Source organism: Phaethon aethereus (genome assembly GCF_964289735.1).
Source record: "Phaethon aethereus genome assembly, chromosome: 4".
In the NCBI taxonomy this organism is placed as follows: Eukaryota; Metazoa; Chordata; class Aves; order Phaethontiformes; family Phaethontidae; genus Phaethon; species Phaethon aethereus.
The window spans coordinates 29,206,776-29,221,635 of record NC_138578.1 but is presented as its reverse complement, the minus strand read 5'-3'; the positions used below and the strand labels follow the sequence as shown (position 1 = coordinate 29,221,635).

Below are 14,860 nucleotides of genomic sequence, written 5' to 3'. Positions count from 1 at the left end.
GGTGTCATCTTGAGATGCATTTACAACCTTGGAAATCAGTGTGATAGTGGGAGGTTGTAGGCAGTGTTCTGAGAGTTCGTGGACTGCAGGAAGGATAAGAATTTTACCTGCACATAGTGGTGTATGAAGTGTCTTTTCTCTCTCTTCTAGGCAGGTGAAATGCTAATTTCCTATGTTTAAGGACAAAGAGCAACTCTCCTCACTCCCTCCAACTGACAGGAATGGTGGTCCCTATTTGTTAGCTCAGGGTGCAACGGTCAGTACTCGCCCACCATCCACAACTTTCGGCTCTTCTGGAGCACCCCATCATCTCTCGCAATAGAGCGGTTCTGGAGTAACTGCCAAAGGTGTGGTCCGAACTTGTGCTGGCTTCAAAAGATTTCTACAGCTACAAGCAAAAGACAGCACAAGTTAATTACCTAGGAGTTGCTTTTCTGTATTCAGGGTTATGAAGCAGTTTGATGCCCCTCTTAGAGTGAGGCTTTAGTATGTACATTATTCAAAGCCTGTAGAGGTTTCTCCATGGACTCATTTAAAAGCAACTGCTATAGAAAGGTTTCAGCCACCCATTTACCCTTGCATTTTCACAATACAGAGGAGCACTAGCAGATCAGTAGACTTCATTACACACTGCAAGGTAAAACACTTGTGACTGACTTAACATCAGTTAACCTGTGGCCTGCAGCAGCACTTGCCAATGTTCCAAGTTGAGTCAGCACACATGTACTCACGCACAGAGTAGCATCATGCCCTCTTGGCTAGCTAATACAACATTTGCCAGAAAGACAGTAACATGACAAGCACCTCACTTCACTTTCAGATGTGCAATCACCTCAGTATCTTCTTGTCTTCAGCATCCCAGGCAAGAAACTACATTTGGCTACAGTACAAAACAAATCTGTGGCCAGAGCACTTCCAGATGGGTAGCCGCAGATGGCTAGATACACAAACCACGTCACCGTATTAAACACTGGGCCTGCTTCTTCATGGAAGCTCCTCCGCTATCCTCAGCTCCTCACCAGTGATCAGGCTGGGCAACCCAACTACAGCTTCCTACCATCCTACCAATACCAACAACTCTTAACAAGATCAAACTTTATACTTTTCTTTCACAGGAAACCACCCAAGGACTGGCTCACACCATCGGTCCTTTACAGTTGTTGGGAAAGCGAGCTGAAGCTTAAACCCTGGTATATCACATGGTAGTTGGTAAGAGAGAATCACAGGGCCAGCGTATTACTATCTAGCTTATTTACAACAGGCAAAGGAGCAGTGCCACAACATGAGAAGAGAGATAAGCTGCAATGCTGGCAAAAGCCTGGCAATCACAACATTTGCAAAGACTTATCAGAGACCAGCATTTAAGGTGGTGATTTTTCATCACCATGAAAAAGGATTTAAACTTTCAGCTCCTGCATCTTGACAACAGCACGCTTCCCCACCAGGCCACCAGCTCAACAGACCACACTCTTTCTTATTTAGAGCTCCTCTTCTGGATTACCCACCTCCCCACTGGGCCATACAGCCTGGCTCAATCCACAGGCCAGTGGTTCTAATACACAAGGGTAAAGTCCCTTCTACCACAGCCATTCCCCTCAACAGAATCAACCAGGCCCCCAGCCAGCCACAAAGTAAAAAAGCTATGCAAAGAGCGAGCAATACCGAACCACTTTGCACTCACAGAGCCTATCAAGAAATGCCAAGATCAACTTCCAAAAGCAGACCCCCAAGAACAGGTCCTGGCAAGCAACCAGACTCACCACTTTGCTCTTGACTAGTCCTCAGGGTGTTGTCTCCCTTCCTGCGGCAGCACATTTCTTTTGCTGTAGTGGTCTAGACCAAAGACACCTCTATTTTGGCTACGATGCACACTAATAGTCAAAACTGACATCTACAGCTCTTTACTAACTGACTCTACTTCCTGCCGTAAGATGGACTTTCCTCAACGTTGGCAGGGACAAAACCAAGCAATTTTAAGGTTCTATATTTTTCATTTAAGTTTTGTTTTTCCATCCTAATTAAAATAAATTGGGGCTTTCATTTTGCTATCTTGTAACATCTGACTGGAAAGCAGAGTTATGTAAATCCGATTCTTTGACTGGAACATGTCCTTAAACATTCAAACCACAAGTTCCTGGATGACTCAACTTACTCCTCAGAGGGTAAGAAAGAAAACTGCGATTCTTCACAATGTGAAGGCTGGCTTGTAAGCTACAAAACCGAACTGCCCGCTACTAAGAATAAGAAACTGACTGGCCTGTTCCTCTGCACCTGACACTGCTACAGGTCACTGAAGTGGTCTCTGCTACACATTTCGAAAAACAAAAGGGGACTAGTAGAAGTGAAAGAACTGAAGACAGATACGCCTCGAAGGCAGAAAAATTGTCCAGGCCCCAAGGTATGCAAACAGCAGGTAACAACAAAGACTGACAAAGAGCTATGAACACTTACTTAGAGAGGAACTTTAGATACATTCACATGCTGCTTTCCTGGAAAAGATGAAGAACTTGGAAAAGCTTCCAAGGAAGTGCTTCCAAATAAGTCTTCCTTGTGTGGCAGAAAATACCAACAAAGAGGTACCCTCTAAAGCTCAAAATGGTCTCTGCAGGTCCTGGATGGGTTCAGAGCCAAATCTCTGCCAGAGACCAGTTTTAGGACAACAAATTAGCCAATGCCATACAGCTTTCTTCCAAAACCTGCTCAAGTTCTGTTCCAGGTGGACATTTGTCATGGCTCCTACTGAGCGGAACTTTAACTGCTGCTTCTGCCATCTGTGGAGAACAGCCCACAGGGAGCCCGGAAGCAAACAAAGGCCATCAGCAGAAGCAAACCCAGTGATCCTTTGAACAAAACACTGCAAGGCTGCACCCTGAAGGAATACCGATAAGGCCATTCCCCTCCGCTGTTGCCACCAGTAATTTAATGACACTGATGACAGGCACCATGATACTTACCAGATGCTGTTCTCAACGCTCCTTTTGCTGAACCCCAGCTCATCAGATACAACCAGCAATACAGGTGCTGCCAAGTAGCTACACCACCACTCAGATGGCTACAGATGGATGTGACAATAGGAGTGATGGATACTCTGAAGATCTCCTCGCTGTTGCATTCCTATCTTTGCCCTGATCTGAGACAAAGGCAGAACAATGTAACCAAGTATAGTACAGTATGCAACGGTAAAAGTACGGAGGGGAAATAACCAAGGTACATGTTACAGCCACTGCTGCACGGGCGAGAGATGAAAATAGCATCTATAAACACATACCTACAACACCACCAGGAAACCAAAAGAACATATTAAGGATATTAAGACAATAATGGAAGTGAACCTCCCCCTTTATTGAGCTCAAGCATTTGGCTTAAGCAATTGCTACTCTTTCGTAACAGCACCTAGTGCTGAAATAAAGTTTTCCAGTGAGAAAGAATGGACTCACTCTTTAGGGAGCTTCTGACCTTCAAAAATAACAGTAATCTAAAAATTGTCTGAACCTTTTTATGCCAATCTGGTAAGTACAGAAAGCAAACAGAAAAAAAAAAACAAACCCACACCCCAAAACATTTTGTAAAAGAATGCTCTTCTGCTCAACAGCTTTGATAGGCATTAGTTGCATAGCCACTTCATCCATTATTGATCACATACCACATCATTTCTTTCATGATTTTGCCTGAAATGCGTGATAGGCTAAACAAGGTCACAGTTATTCAAATTCATGGTTTATGGCTTCCAGAAATCCAAAAGGTCTTTTCTGTATCTCTGAAACTTCACTCAATATTCTGAGATGCACTAAGAACAAATATCATCAACCTTCAGACAGTCCTCGTGATTGTCTTTGAAATAAGTAATTCTGTCAGAGTTTTATTTATTTAACACTATTAAGTGCCATTTTGAAATTCTATCTAGATGTTGCTGGAAGAGACATTACTACCTCAACGTAAGAGAAAGACATCAACCAACCTGCCCTTTTCCTAATACACTGCAGCAATATTTATTAATCATATCTATTACATATTTTCTCCACTTTTTTTTTCATCCTTACCTTATGTTGACTCTAGCTGCTTTGATTCCAAGACACTGAAAAAACTGAAGGATTTTTCTTGTATTGTTGGCCAACGATGCCTCTCAGATAACTTTTAAATTCCTTTATCAATGTCTGCATTTTCTAACTGTCAAATTTTATTAATGACTATCATTTTCCTTATTTATTTTATATAGCCTATAAACATTGGCACGTGCATATTTTGATTGCTTTCATATTTTCTTTCAACCAGGAAAAGTTTTGAATCAGAAAAGCCCTCCTATGCAGTTGCAGTGGAGTTGTCTTGTGACCCAATAAATGGGAACTGCTTACAAATGCTTTATCATTTCCCTCTTATTTTTAAGTTTTTCCTTTTGCTCAGGAGTATGTCAGTTTTGGTTAACACCCAATACAAAAAGCACCAGAGATCACAGAGCATCAGTCAATATGCTCATCTCTTTGCCCATTAAAACTGTGATCACTGCAAAAAACCACCACCCGGTTCCAAGTTCTCTAACTGACCAATGGAACACACAGCCACTCTCCCCACACCTGCCCCAGACCCCCAGCACCAGCAGCAAGCATGACCCACGTGGTGCTTTTACAACAAACATGAACATCACCAGTAGAGCTTGTTCAAACACCTACTGTAAAGCACTGATTCTGCTAGGTGCTTTGCAAGAAAATTAATACTTGCTTGGACTGCGAGAGGATCCTTGTGGAACTCCAGCAAGACCCCAACTGCATTTCAAACCACATCTGACAGACGAGTGCAATGTTTAGCAACCTGCCCACAGCACAGCTTAGTGGCCTGGATTTCCTGACAGCCAAACCCTCAAGCTTTCCTTCACAAGCTACAGCAACCCCCCCATGCTGAAGCAAGCTTATTTTCTTTGCATCAAATGCCAATGTGAGATGACATTTCTACAGGAAAACATTTTAAAAATAACTTACTCTCAAACAGAATAGAAGGTGAAGCACCATTACTTTGTATGGACTAAGGAGTTCACCATATCTATGTGCCACCATATCTAACTGAGTCAACAGTGTCTTCTACAGGGAACCCACACACAAAGAAGCAAAATCAAGATGTTGAGCTTTTCCTTTGTTGGAAAGGGAGGAGGATCAGTGTGGAGCATAGAGCCACTCATGAGGAATGCCAGGAGGTAACAGAACAGCTGCACAGCCATGTCTGAGTGAGAACAGCAGCCCCTGCACTATTCATCTACTAGAGAAAAAGCAGTCACGTGTAACTCTGTGGTGCTCTCACAGGGCCATTTCTTCTCTGTACTGCCTCCTTTCTCTTTTCACCTTTGCTCAACTCTTCTCCCCATTCCTTTTCCCACAGCCAGGCATATCTTGTACTATGCCACATTATGCAGGATCCCACACAGCAGCAAAAGGTTTGTGACTGCACCTGCAGCTCTCTGGGAATAGTCAAAGATAGATGCAGAGTTCTCAAGGTTATTGCACAGGTTGCATGAAAAGAGAGAAGAAAACAAGCCTCATACTCCATTCCCCTTTTCAGAGGGAGAAAGATCTGCCTGATGTCTGACTGGACACAGCCCAGGTTTCATGTCTATTTGGAAGACCACCCTGCAGGAGGCAGGCAGGACACCTGACGGAGTGACAGCCACAGATCTGAAAGGGTAGGACTAGTGCTCTCCCAATCTGAGTGGTAGATATATCAAAAAATTCCAAGTGGGGGCATACCCACGGAGGTGGTCCCAGCTTCATTCCCTGCCCTTCCCCCTTCTCCCCAGCATACCTTGCTGTTATCCCAAGACGAATTTCCACTTACGGCATAGTGAAACTGGAAAAAGTAGGGATTTTTACAACCATAGTCTGGAGGTGCATATTTGTGTTGCCTTTTAGTTAGCATGAATTCACAACTCCAATCTCATGTGAACTGGAGAACTCAGACTAGCTCTTTTGCACCAACTCACCCCTCCCATTTTATACATGGGATATATTTTTCCCGTTACCTAAGAGAGCCTTATTTTCAACACAGCACATATATTATATGCAAGCTTTGCTGTTGGTATCTTTACATTGAACCATCAGTTAAAATTCACACATGACAGGAACAGACTGTATGTTCTCCAGTTGGCTCAAATTGTACATCACTTCAACTTTAGTCAAATAATTCTAATTTTTTTCCTCCTCCTCTTTCACTCCTTATCTAGGAGGAAATGAAGTATCCTCAGACAATGTCCACCAGAGAGGTCAAAGTTAGTGACTTTTCTAGTTCTTCAACACTGGTAGGTTCCCAAGGATAAAACACCACCACTTTCTTCTTTTCAGTCATGAGGAAACCATTATCACTAAATCTGCCTTTTATACTCCCTACATCCAGAGAAACAAAAGGAGCAACTGCAGTGGTCTGAAGAACAACAATATAAACGTCATCTTGTTGGGATACAGAAGCCTGAAAGAGAAATAAAATAAATCAATAAATAAAAGAAAATATACATGTTAAAGAAGCACCCAGTTACACCCAAACTGTGAAACACCTGCATGTCAGTAAAACAGGCTGAACATTTGATGAAAATTACTATTCTCTTCTGGAACAAAAGCTCAAACCAACAGGCTTCATATGTAAGAATCATGCAAAAATTGTAAATGTTATTAGAGCCTTCCTACAGAATACTACGGATTGTGGAAAAATGCCATGAAGTGTTATCACTCTACCATCTTATGAAAATAACCGAATAAATGGTAATCTGACTTGTACGTAGTACTAGTATCCTTATCCTGTACCTACTGCAGTGAGAGAGATCTGTCCTTTCACCAACATACTTCACTCAACCTATAAATTCACTAAAGTAGCTGGCCTTTCTGATTACATCAGTAATAGAAATACACAGAAGCAAAAGATGGTAAATAATCACAGTAACACAGGAGGTCACCTCATCTTAATGGAACATGGCAGTGAAGTCCTTACACTACATTTAGAAGGCAGCTATGTTGTGAAATACCAGCACAAGGTTTAATGATTTTGTATTAAGTTCTACCAGTACTGGAGAGCTCAGAAAGTCTTAAAAGCACAACCAGGATGTCTCATGCAGCACTCTGCATTCACCATCATGAAGTATTATGCTGCATCATTTCCAAATATCAATTAACTACATATAAAAAGCAGACAAATTCTGTTAAGTGCAGAAATCATGTCCTGCTTACAAGAAAAACCAACACTATTAATTTTTAAGATAAAGCACACATCCTTTACATTTTGTTTTCTGAAGAAACACTAAAGTCTTCGTGTTTTCGTAAAGAAATGCTATGAAGAGTAGCACTTCAACTAGCAATGTATTTGAAAGTCTAGTTAGTTTATTAGTAACTATGTATAGAAGCACCAGCTTCTTACAAATGAGAATAATTTCACAGCTGCATACTTTCTTAAAAGAACCACTTTGCATTTATCCTTGCTAGCTATCCTTATTAGTTAGTACTGCAGAGACAACACAGCCATGGGAAAAAGGAGTGAAATTTCCCAACAATGCTCTAGTTGCAGAGCTTTTATTATTGATGATGTCACACACACATACCAAAAAAAAAAAAAAACCCAAAAAAACAAAAACCCCACACCACAGCATGACTCAGACTCCAGATTGTGCCACCAGCTGAAAGAAAAAAAAAAAAAAACACACCACAAAACCAGGCTGATTTCTTTCCTTTGTGTATTCAGGAGGCAAGCCATGCTGCAATGAAAGAGATAAGAGGGGAAAATCTGGCCCATTTTCTTTTTGTAAAGCAATTATGCTGGTCCAGATTCAAAGAGATTAAAGACCTCTATTCCCCCCTTGTTTAGTTTAGCTCTAAAGAGAGCAGTTAGCTGCAGTTTAGAAGCCAAATGTGAGAACACACAAGTCCCCATCCTGCCAATCTGCTGATGAAGACTTTTGCAGTAAGATTTACATGCTAAGAAGTGAGGCTTAACAAAATGTGTGTACACACACACACAGGGCATGCCTGCTCTCTCTATAGCATACTTGCTAGGAGCAGAAGAAATCTAGGGAAAAAGCAGCAAATGGGCTAAATGACAGTGTTATACAACACTGATGCTTTTTGTGCCTATTCGGTAGACTGATACACTTGCCAGATATTAAGAAATAATCACTATTATGCAAATTAGAACCCTTAGCTGGAGGGCAGGGATTGCAGAAGGAGGCAAGGAGCATGCAATATTGCGTGTTATCAATGGTACACCGATCTGAGAGTTTGAGCACTTCAAGAGGAACTGCACTTCCTCTTGACAATAATGCACTCCACACTCAACTGAACTAGCATCACCTTGCACTATATACAGTACTGTCTGCAAGCCAAAACACTTGCCATGATGTTATTTGCTATCTAGGGACAAAAAAAAAAGAAAAGGAGCAATGCTGCAGCAGTTAGGTGAAAGACAATCAAAACAAATGAAATGGAGACTTCATTATTTAAAACAAAACAAAACCCAAACACACACAAAACCAACCCCAAACCTCAAAACCAAAACCAAACCATCAGTCTTATTTAGATATGCATATAATAATGGGGGGGGGAGGAGGGGGAAATCTTGAAAAAATTTGAAAGAACTTTGAACTCAACATGGAAGCTAGAATTGCAACCACTAAGGAGAACAACGTTCAGTGGAATCAGACACTGCATAGCAGGAATACAACTGCATAGCAAGAATACAACACAAAATACAACACAAAAAAAGTAAGATTAGCAGAACCAAATACAGTAATGTAGCATGACTGATGCTTACACTAAGCTGGGTCTTTTCTAATCCTACAGCATCCTTTAATGATGAAAGGAAGTGATGATTTGTAGGACTCTGGAGCCCACCTTCTCCCACAAGACAGAAAGTAATAACGCAGCTTTTTCTGGTACAATTTCTGCATCTTTCCAGAAAGCCATTTATGGACTCCTTGTAGATGAGGACAGCACTTTGTGCTTTAACGGTCACACCATCTTTGGCAAGGGTGCACACTGACTCCAAAGAACTCCAGGAGTGGCCAACGACCTAGCAAGCATGTTGAGAGAGCACAAAGCTTAGAAGTTACATCTGTGAAAACAACCCAGCATCCTGTGTTTTGGATGGCTTATAGCAAGAAGTGTTCTCCTGACAGTACTAGCTGATTTCCACCTAGCAACTCCACAAAGATTTAAACAATCGTTATGGTATAATAATTATAGCATTATATAAACCTAACAGAAATCTGTTTCAAACAGTCTGGATCTGTTGTTCTTGTTTTGTTTTGTCCAGGCTCCTTGAGAGGAGGGGGTTGCAAATTCCTGTCAAGGGAGTGCTGGGAAATGGAATTAGTAATTCGATTTAATTAATTGGACTAATTTGTTGACTCTTCTTCCTCCCCTCCTTGATTAAAAAAAGTCAAACAAAGGATTTTCTTGAGATTGCTCGGTGTTATCTGATGTAACCCAACTGGGTGATCTAGAGCTTCTGCACAAATCACCACTAAACAGAAGCAAGCTGCATCATCTTAAAAGGGATTATGGAAGTTATATTAATACAGTAAAATACATTCCCAGAGAAGGGTGCATGCATAATGCATGCGTGATATGTTAAAAAAAAAATTAAAAAAAAAAAAAAGCATGATTTGGAAGGTAGGCACTTAGAGAATCACAGCATTGTATCTCTCCACAAATTTTAGGTTATTTTTGACCTTAACAGGGGTCTGCACTCAGGAACTGATCTTAACTTCTTTCAAAAGTTTTAAGTTCCAAATTTTCTTGAAGTGCAAAATACAGTATTCATTGGAACTACCCTACTGCCAACGCTTCTCTGATGTTATCAGACAATCTGAATTTAAGCCTGTTACAATAGCTCAGACCAGAAATAAACAATTTCATTAAGTGCAGTCCTACTCTAAGAACTGACTATCCAGAAATGGCAACCATTTTCTATACTATATATTACTACATATAAAGTAACCTTATAAAACTGAAAATTCATGGCAGCCCACCAGACAGCGCAGTGAATTAGGAATTGACATACTCATACCACTAGTTCTGGAATGACTAGCAAGTCATTTCCAGATCTCTAGGGTCTGTTGTTCCATCCTTCCCAGCCTTTTCACGTGGGACACCCTTTACATCAGGAATTGTATCTTGTAGTGCAAAGCGGCCCCTAAATTCATCTGGGATCTGGTTGCCATGTGATCAACAGCAACAAAATGTAATAAATTGAAAAGCAAGACTGTGTTCTACAGGACAAGTCAGCAGCCCAAATACCACCTAAGAAATCTTACCAGTTTCTATAGCATTATCAGAAAACAGTTAAGGCCTCAATTGTAAAATGGTGACATTGCATAGGCGACCTTTCAGTTGAAGTGCACATAAACATTCTTTTGATATTTCAGAAAATAATCTAGCTCTTTTTCCCCGAAGCAGTGTAGTTTGAGTCTGGGAAGCAATGGTACAATCCATTCTCCCCTCCCCCCTCCTTAGTCAGTTAATCTAGTTCTAACATCCAGGGAACAGTTTTGTTAAGTAGTGAGGTACCATTTTTCACACTTGTTCTATTTAACCATAACTCCCTTTAAGATTTCAACAGAATAGTTAATTTCCGGCCTATACCTACAGGGTATAAGCAAGGCAATTAATTCCTTGTTCTGTGAAGCAGCACACGCTACTATAATAAAGGATAGTGTTGCCCCTAAGAAGATTAAAGACAAGAATTGCACCTCGTTGCGTTTGAGCATGGACTTACTGAAGCTTGTCTATACAAAGATGTGCTCATTTCAGCTTCGCACATTTTTGTGGCAGGGACACAGGAGTGGCAAGAGAGGTGTCACTTACCCTCAAAGTCAGCTTGAGGTCCACATGAAGATCTGAGACACCGTAAATGTACAACACACCTCCATCTTCATAGGCCACAGGCAGCAGTGGTGCAAAGAAGTTTTGGGCAAAATAATGGAGCAGTTTCCACTTACCACCATACTCTGAAAAGGGTTAAAAGGAAGAAAGATTCAGATTGAATCCAAGATGGCACACAATCTCTTCCTCTGCTCTTTGGTCTGGCTATGGCAATACAATAACCCCCTCCACCCTTTTTCATCCTGTTTCTATCAGGTGCAGAGAATGACTGAAGTTACTCTTGTTTTTTTCCAGGCAAGGCTCAACTCTGGAAGGAATTTGATGGTCTTTCAAGCTTTTCTTTGAGCTTCACCAAAAGGTCACATTTTGTATATGTTGGTCCTATCCTTGCTATGCTGTTATTCAGTTAAGAAAGCCTTAAACACAAGTGACATTAACAAAACTGACACAGCGTATCACACGTTAAGCAAGCAGCTGGAGCACTTGTGTTGTTGAGAATCCACACAAACACACTGGCATTGGTGGCATTGCCACAAACTACCACCACTGTAAAGAGATAACAGAGTAACTTTCGGTGCTTATACAAAGTGCTTTCTTCCCCTTTTTCAGTCCTCCTCTTTCAGTTCTTCCCCAGAGGAACATCAATAGCAACGAAGACAAATAACAAGTTCTCAAAACAAAGGCAACTCTGAGTTAGGCAAAAAGAATTTGCCAAGATCAAGAGACAACACTTACCTAATGGGAGCTAGTATACATGATGTAGACATATGCCAATCAGTTCACTTTGCCTCTTTAATGGAAAGCTGTACCTCATTACTTTTAATACTTCGAAAGTCTGACATTAACAAACTGGAAAAGCCATCAAAAGTTGTGTCCTCTCCAAAAAAAGGCAATTTTTCCATATGCAACATTGCCACACAACCATTTTGAAAGAGAAACTGCTTCCATTTCTTTCTCTATTCATTTTCCATCTAGCACCTACTGCCAGCATTGTAACACTGTCTTTGCTCAACCATTATCTAGTCTTTGAAATGGTACTAAAAAGAAGCAGCGAGTCAGCTGCATCATCTCATAAGGAATTAAAAGTTAGATACCTGTTTCATCCTTGTTTCTGGCTCTTTGTTTTATAAAACAGGTTTAAAGTCCATGGATGCTGAAAAATATTTCCAGTAATATGTTTTTGTTATAACTAACCATCTTCTCTGTGTTTTGGTGCTTGTACAAAGCTCTTAGCACTTTCAAACATCTTATAATTAAGGACTTCATCCAGAGTGATGTAGTCTTTAAAGGGTGTGTTTGTGGCTTTTGGAGGCAGACCTGAACATGCTCTGCCTGCACTCCACATAAACATGAATGAACTTTGTGGAGAGCAAAGTGCATTAGCTCCAGTTTAGCACCTTGCACATCACCTTGTTTTCAGCAAGTTCACAACCAGTTAGCTTGGAGAACAGACGAGAAAAGCTCGTATCTGCCTGGAAAACTCATACAAGATTGTTGTGGTTTAACCCCAGTCGGTAACCAAGCACCACACAGCTGCTTCCTCACTCTCCTCTGTCCCAGGTGGGATGGGGGAGAGAATTGGAAGGGCAAAAATAAGAAAACTCATGTGTTGAGGCAAGCACCATTTAATGACTGAAATAAAACATTCTAATAATAATAAATTGTAATGAAAAGGAAAGCAACAAAAGAGAGAGGGAAAAAAAACCACCAGGAAAAACAAATGATGCAACCACTCACCACCCACCAACCAATGCCCAGCCAGTCCCTGAGCAGCTATCGCTGTCCTCCTGGCCAACTCCCCCTAGTTTATATACTGAGCAAGACCATCAAATGGTATGGAATATCTCTTTGGCCAGTTTGGCTATGCTCCCTCCCAGCTTCTCATGCACTTCCTCACTTGCAGAGCACGCGAAGCTGAAAAGTCCTTGACTTAGTATAAACACTGCTTAGTGACAACTAGAACATCAGCGTGTTACCACATTATTCTCATGCTAAATCCAAAACACAGCACTATACCAGCTACTAGGAGGAAAATTAATTCCATTCCAGACAAAACCAGGACAAAGATTCAACTGCGCTAGGAGATCAGGCTGTTGCCAACAAAACACCACCACCATTCAAATTAATAGCATTGAAGCAAACCAAAGAGATGAAGTCTGAAAGAAAAATTCAGGAGGAACTGCTGAGTTTCTTTGAAACAGACAGACTATTGATAAAATGATGAACATACTCAGCATATTGGTGCTGTTTAGTACATGAATGAAGCCACATTCTTTCATTCCAAGGACAATTCCTGGCAGAAAACATTGGTGGTCTAAAGGTGACAATTCCACCAAAAAAAGGGAGTGCTAGCAAATTACTTTTCAGGGTCATGAAACTTGAGAAGATGAGAGATTTGGATTGGGGATGGATTATCTGAAACAGAGTAAACTGTGGGGCAGCATCTGATCTAGAAAATAAAGGCAAAGGGTCTTGTATGAGAAATGGGCACTGTGCCTAACCTCAGGCTTTGGGAGAAGTTGAACTCTGAAGCCTTCATGACTACCCTAAGACTCTCAGGAAATTCAATTGTCAGTGCAATAGATGCTGCTCACTGCAGGCCTCAGAGCCCACCACAAGCTCAGACAAGTTACCCATCATGGGCTGAGGTTTTAGTGCCAGCTGACTTGACTTTTTTCCTCATCTTAAGGTACATGATGAAAATCTAGGCTTCAACTGTCTTAAATATGAAAATGAATAATGCAATTGAAGTAGAGAATTTTCTATTACTTTAGCGTAATATAAAATCCCCTTTCTTTTCAAATGGGCCCTACCCTCAATTTCTGCTGTGCCTTGATTTCAAAGTGGACTACGTAACCACATTGCAGTGATTACTGGAGGGAAAGAAAGGTTTGCTACATAGGCAGCAGATACAAAGATCCTCAAGAAACCTGCACAGCAGAGAAAACAACTCAGACTAAACTTAGCATTGTACTTCTACAGGGAAAAACAAACAAACAAACAAAAAATCCCGACCAACAAACAAAAGCAAACAAACCACAAGCTTATAAGTTTGTACCATTTCAAAACCCATTCTAGGGTTCAGCTACTACAGCTATTGTTTTGGGAGGTTTGAAAACATCACTAGTCTGCTTACCTCAGATAAGCTTTTTAAGGTTGATACTTTCCTTCCCAAAAAATCTTGAGCCATTTTGAAGAACCAAAGCTCAACTGCTGAAGCACTTTCACACAGGAAGGTTCTTCCAAAGATAACTTTTCCAGCAACAGGAACTTGATAATACAATTGTCAAAGTAACTTCAAACAGCACAGAAAACTGAAGCTCACTGATAAAAACAGACCACATTCTTCATCTCGCCTGTTGTTTTGATCTCCTTAAGACCAGAGTTACATTTCTTGATTTAAAAATAGGCAAAGTTGCATATAAAATACTTCCCCTACCCCAAAAATGGATGTAAGAAATCTGGAGATCAGGTAGCTATCATGAGAAATCTCTGGGCTTAAACTTTTCTGTTACAGTCATGCATGCCCAAAGGAAAGAGTCAAAACTTATTTAAAACAGCTGTGGGGTTGTTTTCTCCTGCTCCCCCTGCATTTAAATGAATTCTTAAAGAGATCCAAGTTCCCCAATTTTTTCCTGATAACATGGGGTCTGCATTCTCTGTGGTATCAAACTTCAGAACAGGAAACCAAAATTAGGTTTATAATGACACTCCACTGCCCTTTTCTCTGACTCTTCCCTGAAGCCTTCTACACTGATAGCAGGAGTGAGAACAAACAGTCCTTCCTGGAATGGATTTTAAATTAATCACTTCACACCATTAAATGCAACCTGAGAAAAACGCTGCTAGTTCTTTCCTCACCTCATCTTCATGAATTCAGATCTATTATTCTCTGTAACAGCCTGTGGTTTCAGCTCAGCAGGGGCTCTAAATATTGAGCCTGCATTAAAAGCCAGTTATCTGTTCAAGGGAATCTCATGACAACCAAGTTGGGTACCTCAAGGTGACACTTGTGT

The 14,860-nt window shown here is 40.9% G+C and overlaps 1 protein-coding gene across 1 annotated transcript in view; it reads right to left on the bottom strand.

Annotated features, from left to right (window-relative positions):
* Positions 1-6,222: 6,222 nt before the first annotated feature.
* MANBA (mannosidase beta) overlaps positions 6,223-14,860 on the bottom strand; it is a gene marked incomplete at both ends in the record, with an annotated part of 49,811 nt that continues 41,173 nt past the window's right edge. The window contains 3 exons of the mRNA XM_081999675.1: positions 6,223-6,447; positions 8,773-9,030; positions 10,827-10,969. Coding sequence (XP_081855801.1) covers positions 6,223-6,447; positions 8,773-9,030; positions 10,827-10,969 — 626 coding nt within the window. The remainder of the gene's footprint in view (positions 6,448-8,772; positions 9,031-10,826; positions 10,970-14,860) is intronic.